The sequence below is a fragment of the Alnus glutinosa genome, chromosome 13 (genome assembly GCF_958979055.1).
Source record: "Alnus glutinosa chromosome 13, dhAlnGlut1.1, whole genome shotgun sequence".
In the NCBI taxonomy this organism is placed as follows: Eukaryota; Viridiplantae; Streptophyta; class Magnoliopsida; order Fagales; family Betulaceae; genus Alnus; species Alnus glutinosa.
The window spans coordinates 7,163,160-7,184,187 of NC_084898.1; the positions used below are offsets into that span (position 1 = coordinate 7,163,160).

Here is a 21,028-nt window from a genome sequence, read left to right on the forward strand (position 1 = left end):
CACCACTTTGGCTTCTTCTGCCTCAGTATCAGCCTCTCATGGGATCAGTGCATACACTTGTGCTTGGACATTTTGATTTATTAATGTAGCACCAATGAAAGGTGTAACACCCGAGAATTACAATCACATAAAATAATAGAAAAACATAACCTAAATGCTTGAAGTATAGTATCATAATGTCTTTCAATATATAAGTTATATAATTAGATACTCTGGGAGTATATACAAGATCGATCGATCTGAATTTGATTAAGAGTAAAAACTAGACTGAGGAGAATATAGTGTTTAGGAACTTCGGTCACATGAAATAATGATAAAATATTCTCCAAATGCTTCAAGTAAAATACCAAAATGTTTTTATCTATGAATTATCTAGTTATCCTCAAAATCTCAGGGTACTTTCAATGACAACCCTGGATGCTCAAAAGACCAATGTTATCTCCTAGTCTCCTGATAACATCTCGAGCTATACATAATACCTTACATAAGAACCAAAAGACTATGATGAGGAAACACACTCACCTATTAAGACAGTGAATAAAATAATATCTAAAAATTACAATAATAAAAAAATAAAAACAAATAGATATTAATAATGCATGACCATAGGGCGGCTCATTAGGTAGGTGAAAACCGACTGAACCAAAGGAATCCACCAAAACTGACGAGGTTTTGGGTTGATTTTTCTTAAGTTGTTTGGTTGGTCGGATTGGAAAGGGTTACATGGAATCAAAACACTGAAAAAATGGGTGGGCTCTTTAACAACTAATCAAAAATAGAAAGCGGTAATTGAAGCAAAAGGGGCACAGGAAGTGGCACGCACCTCGAAAGGTCTCCAAACCCTTCCCAAACCCCTCTAGAAAACAGCAACAACCACCAAAGGTTTTTGTGGGAGAGGCACTGGCATTCTGATAAAGAGCCAAAGAATAGGACCGGGGAACGAATTCTGATTTCACAAGTCTTCATAACAAGATTAAACGACAAAGTCAAGAGGAGACTAAAACCCACAAAACCAACAAGACAAAACAGTAAATACCGAAAAACAATGCAAACATTAGAAACACAACAAAACACCATAAAGGAATGGCATAGGCGGATGATGGCAACAGCATGGTGGGGCGTGGGGGCCAGACTAAGGCGCAGAGGAGGTAGACGGGGAGCAAAGCAGCCGAGTAAGATGGAGGTGAGGCGCATCAATAGATAGGACTGACAGAGGATGATAGATCGGACTCTGAAAACCAAATCTGAATAACTCACCAATACCGGGGCTGAAAGCAACATAGGGAGCCAGGAGGACGGAGAAAAGGCTAAGATTGGTGGTTTTGTGGAGGAAAGGAAGGCTGACGAGCTAAAGCTTCAGTATGAAACATAACGAAAAAACTATGGCAAAGAAACCGTGAAAACCAGTAGAAAAAGAAGAGAATATAATGGAAGACGTGAGTTTGGTAGGGAAGAGACAAATCATATCTCCTCCGCCAGTGAACTAAAAACCAAAAAGCTAGAGCAGCAGGAAAAATTATTGATCTTTCTGTAGGCAACTTGGAAGTGAAGTAATTAGTGTTGAAATTTCGCTCCAAGTAGTCCCACGAACATTTGTTCCCGTTAAGATGAGTGTATTCTCAAGCCATTTCATGGATTGACAATTCCAAAGGCAACGCATCACAATTGAGAACAAACATTTCTACTCTTTTACGAGATTAGAGTCGAAGGAGAACCCATTTTTACTTCTACCTCAAAAGGGCAATTGTTGTGGATCAGTAACGTAACTATATATTACACAGCCTCTATACATAAAAATAAAACAAGGGCTGACTATATATATATGTTAATCACAGAGAGAGAGAGAGAGGTGTTAGGCTAACTGAACCCATCAAAAGCTTCACCAAATGAGCTCATTTCCTGATCGTGAGCTCAGCCCTTAGATGGACAACCCCATTGATGAAATAAAGGCTGTCATCAGCCATGAATTCTGTCCAGGTCATTCCGAACAGATTTCGATACCCAACAGCCTTCCCTCCTGTGAAGGTATAATTTCCTTTGTACTTGCTCACAAACTCCTCAGTGGGCTTAGACCTTGCTGAAAACTCATAGTCAACGGCAAAACTGACTGATCTCTTCCCTTGCATCCCCAAAAATAGCCCAAAGCAGTGGAATGAGCTTTGTTGGTCCATGTTGCAGTGGGCTGACAAGATAAACCCCTGCCCGCGCAGGTAAAAAACATGCGAGCAAAGTCGACCAGCCGGAAACTGACGTGCACACTCCTCCCGCTTCAGGTCCAGGTACACAATACACTGTTGACAGGGTAGTTCGAATTCCAACACTTTGACTGGGCGAGATTTGTATACTCGTTCCACAAATCGGTGACAGGTGGCACTGGAGTCCTCTGCAGCAAGGGAGCGCTGCCGGTATGGTGCCTCAGCCTTGAACAAGAGAGCCCCGAGCACAACCTTTGAGGCCAGCTCAGTATCAAAATCATTGCAGATTAAAACCTTCTTTAGCTTTCGGCAGGTCATGTATGGAAATCGGATGAGGTGACAGAGGCGTGAGCCAAAGATCTCTTTTCGGTCCTCGAGTTTTGGGTAATGGATCCGAGCCCACTTCACCACAAAGTCGTAAATAGAATCCTCTGAACCCACCTGGAGATCATCACTGGACAACACTGCCTCTATACCAGCCAGGGGCAAGTTCAGCAGCTCATCCTGAATCCTGGCAAGCAATGCAGCAAATCAACATTTTTCTTATCATGTCTGTTGTTTTGAACCTTAAGTCACAATAATTGAAATTTGAACGTTACTATCTGGTTTAATCTAGCAAAAAAGCAGGAACTGCTTCACAAGGTTGATTACCCATCCTAATCATTTACAAAGTTGGCAAAGAAGAAAAAACATATCATACGTCCACATTATACTAAGCTCAAACAAAATTTTACCATTTGAGAATATAAACTCCATGAATTAAGCAGTAATTAAGAAAGAAAAAAAAAATGTGAAAGAGAGAAGACGCTCACTTAGTCATGTCTTTGAAGCGTGCGGCAAGAAACAGTTTTGCTGCATCTGTCAATGGCTGAACTGCATCAGCCATTAAAACAGTAGAAGGAAGATCTAAATAGAGCAATGCCGACTCGCAAGTCATTGGCAAGTTCTGCAATGATCTACTACAATATCTCATGCACGAGGCAACCTCAAATTTGTCAGCAGCCATAAGCACATCCAACAGAGCAGGAGGTGTCCTTGTTGGCAAAGTATTGCTGTACATAAAATTAAGAAGGTCCATAAGGGCCGCTTCTTCTGCTCCATCATAACAAGAAAGAAACAGTACTTAATTAATATTGATCTTGTAAAATAGAGAAGCCAACAGAAACACACATACACAAAAGGATTAGAAGGGGGACATGGATTCCGGTGGTAATATTAAAACAAAGATGGGGAAGAAACAGAACACATAAAAAATTCTACAACTTTTATCTTTTATCTTTCTTTTTTATTCTATTTATTTGATGACTGAATGATAGAACTATTGTATTAGGCTGTAAAACCATGCTCTATAGATGAGCTTTCATTGAATATATATAGGAGTATTACAAGAGATAAACATATACAAGGACTCCTATACATAATTGATCTAGGACTTCTCTAGCTCTCAAATAACTAGAATACAATTTATCTTAGAACTATCTCTTCAGATTAGAACTCTATCTTCAGATTAGGACTCCGGATAGGATTAGACCTCTACTCAATAGTCTTTGGATTATGTAGTGCTGCACAAGACTCATAAGTGGATTTGGAGTCTTGAGTTGTAGTTGTTATTGGAGTTGTGTTAATACCCTCCTTCAAGATCAACGGGGGAGATCGCACGTTGAGCTTGTAACAAAAGTGAAGAAACTTGGCAGAAACTAGTGGCTTTGTAAGGAAATCTGCAATCTGATCCAAAGTAGGAACAAAACGAACAACTAAAGATTTATCAGCCACACGGTCACGGACAAAGTGGAAATAAATTTCCACATGTTTCGTGCAAGCATGAAAAACCGGATTAACCGACATGTAAGTGGCTCCAATATTGTCACACCAAAGAGTTGGTGGAGTTGAGTGAGTGATTCCAAGTTCTTTAAGAAGTGCGCGAATCCAAAGTCGTTCGGCTGTAGTGTTGGCAACGGCTTTATATTCGGCCTCAGTAGATGATCGTGAAACAGTCGGTTGTTTGCGGGAGCTCCAAGAAATTAAATTGGAACCTAGATAAACACAATAGGCACCTGTAGAGCGACGATCATCGGGACATCCAGCCCAGTCCGCATCGGAATACGCTTGTAAAGTATTAGAAGAATTGTGATGAAAAAGGAGACCATGAGAAACCGTATGTTTCAAGTATCGAAGAATTCTTTTAACCGCTTGCCAATGAGGTTTGAGAGGCCGATGCATGAATTGGCACACACGGTTGACTGCATAACTAAGATCTGGCCGAGTGAGAGAGAGATACTGTAAGGATCCAACTGTACTACGGTAGAGTGATGGATCTTCCATTGGATCACCTGCAAAAGCCGAGAGAGCTGATGAAGAAGCCATTGGAGAGGTGATCGGTTTTGCTTCATGCATATTTGTTTTCTTCAAGAGGTCCATGATATAACGATGTTGTGCTAGTAGAAGACCTGAATTGAGCTTGATCACCTCCACACCGAGAAAATAATGAAGATCACCCAAGTCTTTTACAGCAAAATCTGCACTAAGAAGCTGTAAAAGTTCGGTAATGGCTGCTGGATCTGACCCAGTGATGATGATATCATCAACGTAGATAAGAAGATACATAGTAAGAGTCTTGGTGCGATAAATAAAAAGAGAAGTGTCAGCTTTAGAACCCACAAAACCAAGTTGAAGGAGCTTGTCACTAAGTCTTGAAAACCAGGCTCTTGGAGCCTGTTTGAAGCCATAGATTGCCTTTTGAAGCTTGCACACATGTTTAGGGAAGGTAGAGTGAACAAAACCTGGTGGTTGCACCATATAAACATCTTCCGAAAGGAGCCCATGGAGAAAAGCATTCTGGATATCAATCTGTTTCATGGACCAGCCAGCAAAATAAGCAAAATATAGGACTGTCCGAATCGTTGTAGGCTTCACCACTGGGCTGTAGGTTTCTCCATAATCCACCCCGGCCTATTGATGAAAACCCTTTGCAACAAGACGAGCTTTATGTCTTTCAATAGAACCATCAGCTTTTCTTTTAAGTTTAAACACCCACTTGCATCCCACAATGTTTTGAGAAGGATGAGGAGGAACAAGTGACCAGGTCTGATTTTGAAGAAGTGCATTGAACTCGGTTTGCATAGCTTGTCGCCATTCTGGAATAGGGGCAGCATTGGAGTAGCAGGTTGGTTCAATATTGGCAGGAGAAGCTGCTGCCATGAAAGCATGAGGAGCTGGGTATCGAATTCTACCATCTGTGAGTTGTCGTGGCTGCACAATGTTGTTCATTGACCTAGTTCTCATAGAGTGTACTCGAGCAGGAGGCTGATCTGCAGAGGAAGTAGAACAAGGCATACTGGAAACTGCTGAAGAGGTATTGGAAATAGCAGGGGAGGATTGGGAGGAAGAAGATAAAATAGAAGGAGAGTCCGGGGGACATATAGTGGTAGAAGGAGGAGAAAACAAGGATGGAGGAAGCACAACAGGAAGGGAGACACTGGAAGATTCAGGAAGAGGAAAGCCCTTGGAAAAGGGGAACCGGTTTTCATGAAAGATGACATCTCTAGAGATGTACATCCGGTCGGATTCTAGATGGAGGCATTTATAACCTTTGTGATGTTGACTATACCCGAGAAAAACGCACTCCTTTGAGCGAGGAGAAAATTTGTGAGAATTATAGGGACGAAGATTTGGATAGCAAGCACACCCGAAGATTTTGAGGAAAGTGTAGTCGGGTGTTGTATGAAAAAGTTTTTCAAAGGGAGATTGATTTTGTAGCACTGGAGTTGGCATGCGATTTATGAGATAGCATGATGTAAGACAAGCTTCATCCCAGAATTTTTGAGGAAGATGACTGTCAGCGAGCAATGCCAAGGTGGTATCAATAAGATGCCTGTGTTTACGTTCAACACATCCTTGTTGTTGATGTGTATGAGGACAAGAGCATAATCGTCTTGGCCTTTGATATACGCAAGAATCTGAGTTCGCCAGGCCATGAAGTTACCTTTGGTAAGTTTGATGCTGAGGTTATGATTCATGTTTGGGACTGAAAAAATAACAGAGGGCTGGGCGGGTGGTGGGGGATGCGCTGCCGATGTGGCAGAGGATTCGGAGTCGGAAGCCATGGATCACGACGTTAGTCGGTGATATGGCTCTGATACCATGATAGAACTAATGTATTAGGCTGTAAAACCGTGCTCTATAGATGAGCTTTCATTGAATATATATAGGAGTATTACAAGAGATAAACATATACAAGGACTCCTATACATAATTGATCTAGGACTTCTCTAGCTCTCAAATAACTAGAATACAATTTATCTTAGAACTCTCTCTTCAGATTAGAACTCTATCTTCAGATTAGGACTCCGGATATGATTAGACCTCTACTCAATAGTCTTTGGATTATGTAGTGCCGCACAAGACTCATAAGTGGATTTGGAGTCTTGAGTTGTAGTTGTTATTGGAGTTGTGTTAATACTGAACTTCAACCATTTTCAAAGGAGAGTGACAGTTTGACAATTTTGATTTGAGACCAGATTTTGAACAAGTATCCAAGTAACAGAATTGGCTACTTGCTTTCCACTGTTCAGAATTGGTCAGCATTCATGATCCATAGGAGAGCGAATTTTCATGTCCATAACCTCGCTAAATGGGTCACTTCTGCTATGTTTTCTGAAAATATTCCCTTTTCCATTATGTCCCTCCTGGATCTTCCCCTGGATAGAGGGAAGGATCCACCCTTGTAGCTCTTGCTTGTCTCTTCTCACTTATAAAAAAATAAAATGTAGCCAAATAACAAATTAATGAAGATTGTGTGATTACCAGATGAATGGATTCGTAGAGTTACATGTTGCTGCTCTGACTCTCTCATGCCATTTGAAAACAACTACAAGAGGCATGAACGCAATAAGAATAAACTATCCAAGGAACAAAAGTTGCACAACCAGATTAAGACCCCACACCTTATAAAAGAATGGACTCTTTGCTGCTAAAATTGGAGAGCTTATGTGTAAGGTTTTGACACTAATAACTGTTGAGCAGTCCGTCTTCCACAATGAATCATTGTCAGGTGCAGCTTCATCACCTACAGAAGTTTCTAACAGAGTGAGAACATACCAATATCAGTCAATAGTTAATAAAATTACATTGCTGCACTTAACGCATATGTACCATCATACATACATGTAAATGGGTGCAAAAATGTAAATTTACATGCTTAACACGCATGTGGCATACAAGTAGTGGACAAAGCACAACTTCATATTCTCCATATATTAGGGCGAAACATCATTTCTAGATAAAGATAGATAATACCATAGAAAGAAGATTGCTATAACCAATACAAGATGATCATTATCAGTTTTCCATGTAAGACCAATAGGAGTCCTTCAAGCATAGATAGAGATATGCAAATCATAAAAGAAAAGGATAAGATAAACCACGTTGATTCAACTTAATTCCAACACCTGAAGGTAATTCCTCAATCATTGCCACATCTTCCTCATCTTCATTTCCATAGCTGACACCATCCTCCGTATCTGGCAGGTTACAGTTTAAAATCTGCTCCCCAAAGTTGACGAGGAAATCCACTGCTAAGGGCAAAGGCAATAATATTTCAAATCAGTATAGTAGATATTCACAAGGGATTAAAACCTAGATTTAGGTCTGCGGCAGTTGGCACAGCAACAAGCCAAGCCATCAGTAAATACTAAATAGTCCTAAAAGTCTTGATAGAAACAACCATTAAAGGTGACAAACAGAACAAAAACAAAAAAAGAAATTTCCAATACTATTTCTGCCAATTAAATGTCATAAATTTATCACCGACTTTTACAAATTAAACACTTAAATATCAGCGAAATGCAATAACAGAAAACATGTTTAGGTTTGCTAAACGTTTTGGAAACTGTTTTTTTTTTTTTCTGTTTGAATTTTTTTTTTTTTTTTTTTTTGGTGATAGAAAGTTGGAAACTGTTTTTATGAACTATTTTCTGTGGCATCCACAGAAGAAAATTATTTGGTAAATTTTTTGAAGTCCTTTCTGTTTACAAATAAACAAAACCAAAACATGTTTATTTTGAGAAAACATATTCTTATTTTCCAGATATGGAGGCCGTGCAGCCACCCCAAAGCAGGAGAAGGGTAGAAAAGAGTTTCTGTGGGGCCCACAAAAGAAATTATTTGGTAAATTTTTTGAAAAGTGATTTATGTTTACAAATAAACAAAACCTGAACATGTTTATTTTGAGAAAACATTTTTTTTTTGATAAGTAATAAGACTTTATTAAAGAAAACGTAAGGCGCCCCTAAGTACACAGGCAGTATACACAGGAACAACCAAAGCTAACCCCCAAAAACCCAACAGGACCAACAAAACCCGAACCCCCAAAAACCAAGAAAAACCCCAAAACAAACTACAATAGCACCTAATTGCGAACAAAACACCCCACAACCCACCCACCAAAACACTTTTGAGAAAACATATTCTTATTTTTTCAGGTGTGGAGGCCATGCAGCCACCCCAAAGCAGGAGAAGGGTAGAAAAGAGGGGATGGTCGCACGGCCACCTGTGACCTGAAGGGGGGTGGTTGTGTAGCCACCTCTGACCTGAAAAGATGGTCGCACAGCCACCTCTGACCTAATGGGATGGCCGCAGCCACCTCTCTATTTTTTTTTTTTATTATTTTCTAAAGTAGTAAGTCAGCATCTACCCCTATTAAAATAAACCTGTTTTCTCAAAATTTTCCTATAAGGTATGAAAAGTTTTCTTAAAAAGTCTTCTTTTTTTTTTTTAAGAAGTGTTTTGCGTTTTGTTCTTTGAAAAATGTTGTGTTATGAAAAGTTAATTGTTTGTTAAATGCTTTGAGAAAAGTGTTTTTGTTTTTAAAAACAAAACAGTGTTTTCAAAAAGTTCAATAAGCATACCCCATATAACTCCAGAGAATTATGACTAACGTGAAGGGAGAAGCTATGGCCCTACTCCACCCACTATCTATGCTCTAAACCTAAAAAGTGCCTCAAAGCCTTATTGCTAATTAAACACTGCATCCATGCATACGAAGCTGAATATATTGCTAATTAGTAATCAGAAAATGATTATAAAATTGTTATTCCAACCACTCTATTGTTAATAGAAGGGACATGAGAAAATTATGAAAGAAGTATATTAAACTCCAATCCAAACATCATTCTCATGCAGAATAGAAGGGCCACCATATGTTAAATGGCTAAGCTACATGGCAACATCCCCATGATCCAGAGAGTTTTACTTCAACATTCTCACCCAAGTGATGGGAATCCAATCAATATAAAGTAGAATCACAATCCCCAGTTATAGCAGTCCAATAAATAAAAAAATTAATGGGGAGTCAAAATCCCAAAATAACAATAGCAAGAAATCAATGTTAAATCACTTTTTTTTTTATAAGTAATTGCTATTATAAAAAAGCGCAGAGGGGTGCAACCCTTATACACAATCAATGTTAAATCACTACTCGTAAAAATTCTACTAGATGTGAATTCATTGACATGATATTAGAGTTGAATCCCATCAAACGTGATTATAGCACGAAGTTCCTTATTTTCACCAAATATTCCATGTGCACAATGCATTTCACTCCATAGAAAGGGTAAAAGTGGAAGAAGGTATCCCACCCAAGAATGACAGACCAAATCACCTGTAGCACTAACGTCCAAAATGAGTTTCACCAATGAGAAGAGTAAAAATCTCATTGAATATAACTAGTTTTTGGTATTAACAGCGGTGTAAAGGCTTGCGTAACTTCCTAACATGGTAGATTATGCAGTTACCACAATAGTCAGGGTAGTAGAGGAGGGTTGTTGGCAGGCTTTTTGTTCCAAGCACAATGTCTTTGCAGCAAAAAGGATAAAAAATCCACATTGAGATATTCATTAAAACATTACATAAAACTTGTGAAAAAGATGCCACAAACAGTCGTCATTAAATAAGATAATACTCCAACTGCATCATATGCTCACATATACTGCCATAAACTATCAAACGTTCAGTAAAACATCCCTAAAGGAATCTGACCCACCCAAGATGGGAAAGTGATCAAACAGTGTTTATGATGTTTGACCAGACAAGCAAATCAGAATGGGGTAATTAATACCAAATCAGGCACTAACCCGGGTTCAATCACTTGAACCCGAGCCCCAGCATTTATAGAATCAACAAGCATACTAGCCTTAAGAAGGTCAATAGTTCGAATCTCCCCTCCCCCTTCCATTGGAGTCAATTACTAATAAAAAAAAGTCAATTACTAATAAAAAAAAAAAAATCAACAAGCATAATAAGGGCTAGAAGGTTCTAATATTTTATGATCCTGGATCCATGTAAATAATGCACATTTACAATAACTGAGTTAGGATCATGATTCATGGGCACTAAATCACCAGATCATAACGGGAAATACATGCCAAATCAGGCCCTACTCCTGATTCAATCACTTAACCCCAGCTCCAACATTTCTAAATTCAACATGCCCACCATGAGCCAAACGGTTCTACAAAATTATATACTCCTGGGTGAAGAAACCCATAATCAAATGGGAAAATAAAGACATAGCAAAATAAGAGAAAAATCAAGACAAAGAATTTTCTGGTAGTTCACTGTTGGAGACATACGTTCACCACTAGAGAAGAGCCCGAAAGGGCTACATATGGTGCTCTTATTCCTTGATTTTATTTTCAATACAAAAGACACTTATTTATAGAAGAATTGGGGTAGCTGAAGATAATACAAGTATGGTAGGTGGAGATAATATCAAATCTGATTACCTAAAATGTAGGAAATTACAATGAAATCTAATCATATATTCTAGCACTGGGTACCCATGGAAAATGTTCCACATCTACAATAATAGTCTGTTGTGAATAATAGTCTGTTGTCTCATAATCACAACATCAGCTAAGGATAATTGCCCTAATTACTGTCATTTTCGCCAGATGAGACCCCAATCTTCAAACATAAAATCCTCTAAATCAATATCTAATTGGTTGCTATTATATAACCACTGCAAAATTACAGTTTCTCAGGGAACCATCACAATCCGACTATCAAAGCCTAATCTTTCTTCCATGAATTCAAAATTCATCCAAAAGCCTAACATTTTCGCCAGATGAGACCCCAATCTTCAAACATAAAATCCTCTAAATCAATATCTAATTGCTTTCTATTATATAACCACTGCAAAATTACAGTTTCTCAGGGAACCATCACAATCAGACTATCAAAGCCTAATCTTTCTTCCATGAATTCAAAATTCATCCAAAAGCCTAACATTTCCACCACTAAAGCCCCAAAGTCACGTCAAGTACCAATAATTTATCACAAGAATGGAAGAAATTACAAAAAAAAAAAAGTTTAAAAGTTTAAAAAAAAAAAAAAATCATAATTTCATCACTGCTTTGAACCCAAAACAGTTGAAAATGGAAAGAACAAAAAATTTTCTTCCAAATATTTCATTTTCTCGAGAACCAAACAAAACCTAGTTGCATTCAACGATCAATTCACAAACACATACTGAATCAACAAACTCTCTTACCAGTATCTTTCTTAATCTCCTCCCTCCGTCTCTTCCTATTGCGGGCCCAAACAGCAATGCTGGTGCAACCCTCGCCATCTGATTTGGTCTCAGACAAATCGTGGATTTTCTCGATCCTCAGGACCCGATCAGAGAAATTGCTGCTATTGAAGGCGAATGCGAAGTCTGAATCTGACCTAGACCCACATGCAAGCTCAACCGTCGAGAAGTCCGAGTCCATGATTGTCCTAGGATCGAAGAGGTCCGCGCTCAACTCCCTCATGCCCAAACCCTGGAAAAGCCCTTGATGGGAAAATACTCTCTCAGTAACAAAAACACCTCTCTAAAATTGTTAGCTTCTGATGGGAAAAGAAGGGAAAAGATTTTGAGTTTCTTTTTTTTTTTTTTGGATATTTGAACTTGTTATTTCAGATAAATCCTTCTTTTCAAAGAAATTTAAAGAAAAAAAGCAGAATACAAATTTTCTTCTCGATAAATACTATATACTACACTCCCGTCCCATCCCCCATTCTACTTGGTTGATGTGATAGTGCTCATCAATCCTTGAATTTTTAATTTTTTTTAACAATGGCTGATCTAAAGGCCAATGACACTGCCAAGTCAGTCTAGTTAAATTTGAATGAGATGATAGTATAATAAATAGCATCACTATTTTGAAAAAATGAGGCCCAATTGATTGACGAGGAGTCATGGACAAAAGTATTTTACCTATACTTGTCATCAAAACTTCATCGTTTGATGCAAATTTCATTATTTTAAATCTTGAGAGCTGTCTTTAGACTGTTCATTACAACTTTCCCTATCAGAAAAAAGAAAAATTTGTTAAAAATTACTACGAATGAGGATCCTCTTATGACCTTTATAAGGTAGAGTTTTCAAAAGTTCAGCCATTATTTTCAAAATTCGTGTTTGGAAAATTGGGTTCGTTGAAAAATGTAAAGAATAGGAGCACGTCCACAATGGTTCATATTTAATCATTTTAAAAATATATTTCATTTGTGCTAAATACTCGATTAATAAATATTGGATAAGCAATCCCATTTATCATCTAGACTTCATCAAAATGTGTCTAGTTTCTTACTTTTGATGGAGAATTAGATCCAAACACCACCTACCAAATATTGACATCAAGTTGGAAAAATATTGGCTCGTTTGACAACAATTTTTAGGAAAATTTGTTGCTTTTTAGTAAAAAAGCGAAAGTATTAACAAATAACTCAATACACAAAATACTCACAAAACACTTAAAACAACTTTCACCTTTATGTCACACCACAACCAAAAAGCAAAAAGTACACTCTAAAAAGCATTACCAAATGAGCCCTATAGTAATTTGATCATCTTTTTCCATTCAATATTAGTGTATTTGGTAATGAACCTTGTAATTTCGTGTTCTCAATTGTTTAATCGAGATTTGTCTATCATTCCTAGCTTTATGAAGGAATGAGGGGATAGCAATTAGAGCATTTACATTCAATTCAACAAATTTTCTATTTTAGCTAAAAACAATCACATTGTTTTATTTTAGTTACCCACTTTTCCAAAGCACCTACATCTCACTCTTTATTTAGCTATCCAATTTCACTATTTCAATTAAATATTTTTTTTTTTCAAAGCACCTACATTCCAAAGTTATGTGCATGTCTTATCAGAAGCCAAAAAGTTGAGCTCCAATTTTTGGGTTAAAATAGCTAGTCGGATGCAGCTACTTTTCCACCCAAATTTGCATCTCAACTAGCCAAATAACCTTTGGCTAGCCTGATGTAAATGCTCTAAATATGGTAAATGGTGAGATAACAAAATCTTAATCATTTTAAAGTATAAAAAAAAAAAAAATTGATAGGTAAGAAATCAATTTTTGAAGGCGCCCCTTAGTACACTGGTAGTATACAGGGAAAACACCTATCTAGAAATAGAAAAGCGAGTGAGGAAGTCAGAAAAAGAAATATACAAAGGATGGACATAAGCCGAAGTCCAACAATACAAAGAGTGATAGAGCAAAGAAAGGATCTCTTCTAAGGATCTTTCCAAGTCTTCAAAACTCCTATTGTTTCTTTCCCACCATAAGCACCAAAAGATACAAATAGGCGCCATTTTCCAAATAGTAGCACTCCTTGATCTTTAAAGTAAAAATGACGAATAGTACTTAAAGAATCGTACCTTATAGAGTACTACCTTCAGAATTTTAATGAATCTTGATCTTATTAATTTGAAGAGGGTACTCAAATGTTATTGCATATAAAAATAGCTCATAATCACCTTTAACTTGATCATATTGAGAAAATGCTTCTTTTATTCTTTCATTGTGGCGTTGCAGAAAATTGTGATTTCATCTATTAAAAGGTGATGTTTTAACAAATATAAGTGAAATAATAGACCGTTATACATGACTTTCGAACCCTTTAAAAGAATCGCACCTCTTTTCTCTAATTTATAAAAAGATAAAACAAAGAATCCCTCAAAGAATTCATACTCTCTTGGATGTATGAATTTTTTTAAAAACTTTTAATACATTATCACCGCTTCAGGCTAAGAAATATTTTAATGGGTCTTTAACCTTACGTCAAAGTTGTCAATAGGATTTTAAATGAATCGAGTTGTTTATTAATTGTTCGAGCACAACTTGTAGCTGTGTTCTTTACGTGTGGATGCGTTTATTCTTCAAAGGTCATTTTCAATCAATATAAACATCCAAAATTATAAGAGGTTTGCATCCATTATCATCTGGAGATTGAAGAGGTACGTATTTGATTCCCTCATGCCCAAACCCTAGAAAAGCCCTCAATGGGAAAATACTTTGAGAAACAAAAACAATTCTCTATAATGGTTTGTTTCCAGTGAGAAAAGAAAGGAACATAATATTTGAGTTTTTTTTCTCTTTTTAATCTTGTATGGTATTTGAACTTGTTCTTTCTCGCTCGGTAAATCCTTTTCTTCAACTAATTTTTTAAAAAAATTAAAAAAATAAAATATAATACTTTTTTTGAGAAAAGCATTATACAAAATTTCTAAAACAACATTATTTTAATACTACAAGGCCACTTCAACTGACAAGGAGTCCCTTGCTCAAGTATTTTACCTAAAACTTGTCACCAAGACTTCATCATATGATGCAAATGTCATAAATCCAAATCTTGTGAGCTATTAGCTTGGTTTGTTAATGCTTTTTAGGAGAAATGCTACATGTACTTAAACTTTTACAAATAGAGTCTTACTAACTGATGTGAAACTTATTTATTGGAGATGATGAAAACAATTAATAAAAAAAAATGCTACAGGTACCAATGAATAAGCTCCACATCATCTTAGTAAGGCTCCCTTTGTAAAAGTTTAAGTACATGTAGCATTTCTCTCTTTTTAGATGGTATTTTTTATTTGAAAAAGTGTTTTGATGTGATTTAAAGGTTAAAGTTGCTTTGAGTATTTTGTGATTGTTTTGTGTTTTGAGTAGTTTGTTAATATTTTTGTTTGGGAAAGCAAACAAATAAAAAAGGAAGGAAAAAGTTTTATAAAACAGATTTGTTACAACCTTACCTGCCAAAAAAAGAAAAAAAATACGTATATTATTACTATGAGTCAGCATCCTTTTCAACCTTATACTTTTAACCTCTTTTACTTTCAAACTCATTTTCTTTTAAATCTCCTTTTTCCATCAAATCCATTTTTCCTTTGAAGCATGTAAAACACAGTTATAAAGTAGACTGCACATTATAAAACAGCAGTGCCCATTATCAAAATAAAAACATAAGCATTTATAAAATATTTGTAGTGCAAGGTCAGTAAATTTTGTGCTTACCTCGTTGATGCAATGGTTTAGTCAATGACCCCTTTGCCTGGCCTAGTTTGTTGTCTGCAATTTAATTAACTCTTTAGTTAGATAGCAATTTGCTTTTGAACCTTATTACATTTATTCATTATTACTAATCACTATATTTTATTCCTCCTATTATTTATTTATCTCATTTAATGCCTTTTACACAACGGGTTAATAACTTTACAACCATACAACTCTCAAAAGAAACCACCCCTCATCTGGCCATATCAACCAAAATACAACCCAAAGATTTTCACCCTAAACACCATACCAAGCCAACCATAAATTTCCCTCTCAATCATCAAGAACAAGCAATCCACACTAAAGCCCCAATATCAAACTTGAAACAACAATCTAAACAATATACCAACCCACCCATATTCAGCCATTTAAGTAAACAAACACCCAAAACTCATTAACTTAATAAATCATCAAACTTCTCCATAAATAGCTTCCATATTCACCAATCAAAAGCCAACCAAACACCCAAAGCACAACATCAAAACCATCTACTACCTTGGCAAATAACCCAAAATAAACCGAAGCAACTCAAAACTTCTCATCAATTTCAGCTACATACCCAACCAGTTACCATCCTCAAACAAATATCAAGAGCCCCAAAACCCCCATTGGAATTGGCCATTCATCGATTAACACAACAGCCAATCCAAATAAACACCCATCTATAATACCTTAGTCCAACATGAATAACCCTAAGTAATCATCCCCAATCGTCCATGATTTATAACACACAACAAAGATCAATTTACAATTCCTTCTTCACAGTTAACTAAACCATCAAATTTCTTTAAACAAATAACCTCACTAATCACCTACTCTTTTTACAAAATTTCTCTGATTACCTTAAAAAAAATAAAAAATAAATAACCCCAAACTATCCTCCCAATTCGGTCACCAAAACCCAGAAAATACATCACAGAAATCACCACAACACCATTCGGCTAACACCAAGCAAACACCCTAACAATCACGATTCACCCAAAATTAAAATCACCATGATCGACCACCCCAAATCACCCACATCAGCCAAGCAACTCGGCCATCAACAGAGCAAATTCTCAAGTCTTAAACAGAAATCCAATCACTACAACAAACATTCAGCCACTAAACGAAGTTACACGCGGCCACTAGGGTAAAAAAAACCCAATAACAGACTTCAACCAAATTCGAAATCCACACAAAAAATCAGCAAATATGAACACAAAAGGCTATAGCGAAAGAGCGAAACCCCAAAGAATTACAGCCCACGTGATACGGATTCAACCACTACTATCTACAATTAACCAACGAGAAACCTTGAAAATTCGAGAATTAACTTACCCCTAATTTGGTGAAGATGATGCTGTTTAAGGGAAGCCCAATCGTGGTCTCAGCAGCACCCGCTAACAACCGGATATGGCGGGACCAGCAGCTCGGAAATCCGCCGTGATAGGAGGTGAGAGGCGTGTCCACCGCCTCTGAACTTCCCGATCAACGCCTCACGTCTCAGCTCTCTCTCTCAGAGGAACTGGGGAAGAAATGGGTCTTGGCTTGCCAAAAGATAAGCATCCAATTTACGATTGATCAATATTAAATTTTTATCTAATTTTAATTTTAAAAGTTAGGTCACAAAATAAAAAAATAATAATAATACCCTACAAAAGAAAATAGATAAATAAAAATCTTACATAGAATATTACTCTTTTTTATTATAAGAAATCCATAAGTCACCTTAATAAAATCTTAAAAATAATTAATTAACTAATAATTAATATAACAGTAAAAAAAAAAAAATCTGCTTGACCCTTCCTCCTCCCCTTTCTCCTTAAATTCCTTAAAAATTGTTATTTTGTCCATAAAATAGGGTTATAAAATATTATAACCCTATTTTAATCTCAAAATCAAAATGCCTTTGTCCGGAAATTAAAATATGGGGCGCTATCGCGCTACACATGCTCTTTTCTATAACAGTCACCTTTGGTCTAAACCTTTCAGGCAAAAACCTCAAGATTTTTCTCACAATCTTTGAGTCAAGTAGATTCTCACCAAATTTGAAACTTGAATTCACGAGGTCATTCAATTTAGCATAAAGTTCATTATACATCTCATCATCTTTCATCATAATCTATTCAAATTTAGAAGTCAACATATGAAGAGTGACTTCTAAAATATCTCATGCTTCCTTAGCAATTTCAGACAAAGATATTCTTTTTAATTCTCTTGGTGAAACAGTCATGAAGATGGCATTCAGACCCTTTACTATTCCAATTACACTCATTGAGTTCTTCCTTTTTCTTTTTCTTTTTCTTTTTTTTTTTTTTTGTTGATCATTGAGTTCTATTAGAAAGAAAGATGTGGGAACTATAGAAATTAATGAAAGCAAAATAAAAATTGTATAGAAATTCATTGAACTCTTAGACAATAAGGCGAATAATAATTTGTCTCTTATACAAATATTGCCTCACACTTATACAATAAGTTTTACAATAGGAAATACACAAATTTTGTCATTAGGATACAATATTACCCGAATGTACTGTACAAATTGCAAATTCTGAACACTATTCTAAATAAGAAAGTCTATAACAGCAAAGAAGAAGAAGAAAATAAAAGGATGCAATAAAATATGCTGAAAAATATATTTTATAAATTACAGAAGCAGTTTATTTCAGTTTTTGACTGTTGAAAAAATAATTTCTAACTGTTAAAATATAAGTTTTTGACTATTGAAAAAGTATTTAAATATTTAAAAATATGACTATTAAAATATCAGTTGTACACATCACAAAATACACACGTAAATAATAAGCTCATGTGCGACGATGTGCACGTGCGGAGTGCTAAGTGCGTCTAAAGTGTCAAAGCGACAATGCGACACGAGTGCGTGCGTACAACGAACGGTGCTTAGCATTAGGTGACATAACTAACATATGTGTACTCAAAATCCAATCTAGTATAAGAGTAAGATAAATGCTTATAATGCACAAAAAAAAAAAACAAAAAAAAAAAAAAAAAAAAAAACTCATAGCTTTTCAATGTGAGACAAAATGTAATTGAAAAAATAAAGGGAAAGTTGAAATATTGAAATTTAGGGAAACTTAAATTTTCAGGAAATAATTTTCAACAAATTCTTCCTTAGACCACGTGTCAATTAAAGTAGTTGGTTGTTTCCAGACTTTTTCAATTAGAATTCCAAACAAGTTCATTTTAGGATTTCAAGAAGACTCTCATGCGAATATTCCAATAACCATAATTGTTTCCATTAAAATATGGAAGGATGTTAAGAGATTGGGATTGATCTTGAGACATTTATGGAATGGGCCAAGGATCACACTCAGGAATTTAATCCAAAAGAAGTAAACTTTACTCTGATACCAATTGAAAAACACTAATTAGTTTAGACCCTAATTTGCTAAAAAATGAATATCTAAATCTTAACAACAATAAAAATTAATAAAGTAATCAACTTTCAATTTAAACACCACATATATGAATACCAAAATCAAATAAAGCATTAAAACAACCAATACAAAGATTTTGGTGAAGAAGCGAAGCTTTTTTAGAACTCTTCAAAAGTAAAACTACTATGCGGCAGCCAAACCAAGGAAACTCATCCACTATATAGAAGAATTCAGTTACAAGAAGTTTTCACTTGCAAAACCTTTGTACAAGACGCTCCATTGTACATATAAGCGACCCACTTGTCTCCGACCATAGTAGCTCCAGAATCTCGGCAATTCTTCTATCGAGCTTCCTCTTGCAATCCTGAAACTCCAGTGGCCGAATGCTTTTTGTGATCTTTGTGTGGTTTAAACAGCGACTTTAAGAAAGATACAATTGTAAGCACAAAACATAACCTTTCTCTCTAAGCACATGAAAGAATTGACTATTTGTTCTCTGGAAATAATTACTCAAGTCCCTTGATTTTTTTTTTTCCCTAAAAGCCCTTAAATAGACTTGGGAAAATATCCTTGAAATCTAAAAGTCAATTTCTCAAATTAAGCAAATTTTAAGTGCTCGTTTGAACAAGCTGTGAGTTTCATCGTATTCTCACTTGAATTCTTAATTCACTTAGTGGCTCATTCGAACCCAACTTTAAATGAGTTAGCAAATGATTAATACTGCCAAAAACTTGTTCGAACCTAACTACAAACGAGATTGGGAACAAGTTAATATGTCCAACTTTTTAGTCTTCTCTTCAAAACCCGTTTTAACCTAGTAAACATTAGAATTAGAAAAATGTCATGAAATACAAAGTTATAGCATTTTGAGTCAATTTTCCCAAACCACCAAGTGTGTTTTCATATGATTTAGGAATCGAAAGTTATGATCATTTTACTTTGACTAAGTCTATACTGAACAGCATACACAAACTTGAATGTTTATGTCTTGAATCAACTTTTGCACTGACTGAGCCATAGACTTAAAACTTATGGGTAATTACTTTTTCCTCCCATGAACTACCGGTCATTGTCAACATGCCACCACGAACTCACACATCGACCATAAGAGAGCATTTAACTACCATTTTCATACATTTACCTCTATTCCATCAGGGAATCTCGTTAAATCGAACGGAATATGCAATTTTTATACGTTAAATTTTGTTTAAAGACAAAAATGCCCTTAAACAGTAAATTTAAAAAAAAAAATATTAAACCTAGTATATATATATTTTAAAAAAAGAAAAAAAGAAAAGAAAAGAAAGGGGGTGGCTGCCACCCCCAAAGGTGGCTTGTGGCCACCCCAAAAACCGGCCACCCCCTTAGTTTCCTTTTCTTTTCTTTTTATTATTTGTTTAATTTTGAGGGTATTTTTTGTAAATTTTGATTTTAAGTTAGGGTATTTGAGTCTTTTCACAAATTTAACTAACAGAATTGGGGTAAAGGTACGAAAATGGTAATTGATTGCTCTCTTATAGTTAAGGTGTCAATTCATGGTGGCATGTTGACAATGGTCGGTAGTTCATAGGGGGAAAAGGTAATTACCCCTAAAACTTACAACCAAACATGTTTTTACACTGAATTTACAATAACCAAAAACCTAACATGAAGCATATGCAGCATGGAAGGTAGTGGAGTTTAGCAGGAATTTAGGTCTCCAAAATGTCATAATAGAAAGGGATGCACTAGAGATTGTTCATACTTTGCGAAAGGAAGGTCGTTGTTGGAGTCGGTGTTGGGAATCATGCACATACAAAGTATTTATTGGGACTGGTGTCCAAAACTCAAATAGCATTGATGATGCATTTTTATAACTGTATAATATTGAACATTGGGCATATACATTAATATTTTACATATACACATATGCTTGAATATTTTCATATTGTATGCATAGAAAGTCCCTAAGTTACATTGTATTTGACTATGGTATGAGTAATGAGATTATCATGCAGAAGAACATAGTCATTGGCCCTTGAAACTTAGCACTTTGTGTAACGACCCGCTTTTTACAAAAAAGCGTAAGTAA

At 36.0% G+C, this 21,028-nt stretch overlaps 1 protein-coding gene across 7 annotated transcripts; it reads right to left on the reverse strand.

Moving 5' to 3' along the window:
- Positions 1-1,665: 1,665 nt before the first annotated feature.
- LOC133854163 (BTB/POZ domain-containing protein POB1-like) lies at positions 1,666-17,104 on the reverse strand. Of its 7 annotated transcripts, none has more exons than XM_062290229.1 (8): positions 16,898-17,104; positions 15,539-15,592; positions 11,743-12,013; positions 7,643-7,768; positions 7,139-7,272; positions 6,999-7,062; positions 3,008-3,287; positions 1,666-2,706 (listed from the first exon to the last, which is right to left on the reverse strand). In XM_062290229.1, exons 3-8 carry the CDS (start codon positions 12,002-12,004, stop codon positions 1,893-1,895), a joined length of 1,680 nt encoding a protein of 559 aa, XP_062146213.1. In that variant the 5' UTR covers positions 12,005-12,013; positions 15,539-15,592; positions 16,898-17,104; the 3' UTR covers positions 1,666-1,892. The 7 variants fall into 7 exon arrangements, with proteins under 7 accessions (XP_062146213.1, XP_062146214.1, XP_062146219.1 ...); XM_062290230.1 differs by having other exon boundaries at positions 11,743-12,024; XM_062290235.1 differs by having other exon boundaries at positions 7,139-7,260; positions 7,643-7,765; positions 16,898-17,103.
- Positions 17,105-21,028: the final 3,924 nt, after the last annotated feature.

Coding starts and splice junctions, on each gene's coding strand:
- LOC133854163 (XM_062290231.1), bottom strand. CDS start 12,004: ATGAGGGAGTTGAGCGCGGACCTCTTCGATCCTAGGACAATCATGGAC. Junction 7,273..7,642: donor GATTGAGGAATTACCTTCAG/GTGTTGGAATTA, acceptor TCACTCTGTTAG/AAACTTCTGTAGGTGATGAA. Junction 3,288..6,998: donor TCTACGAATCCATTCATCTG/GTAATCACACAA, acceptor ATGATGGAGCAG/AAGAAGCGGCCCTTATGGAC.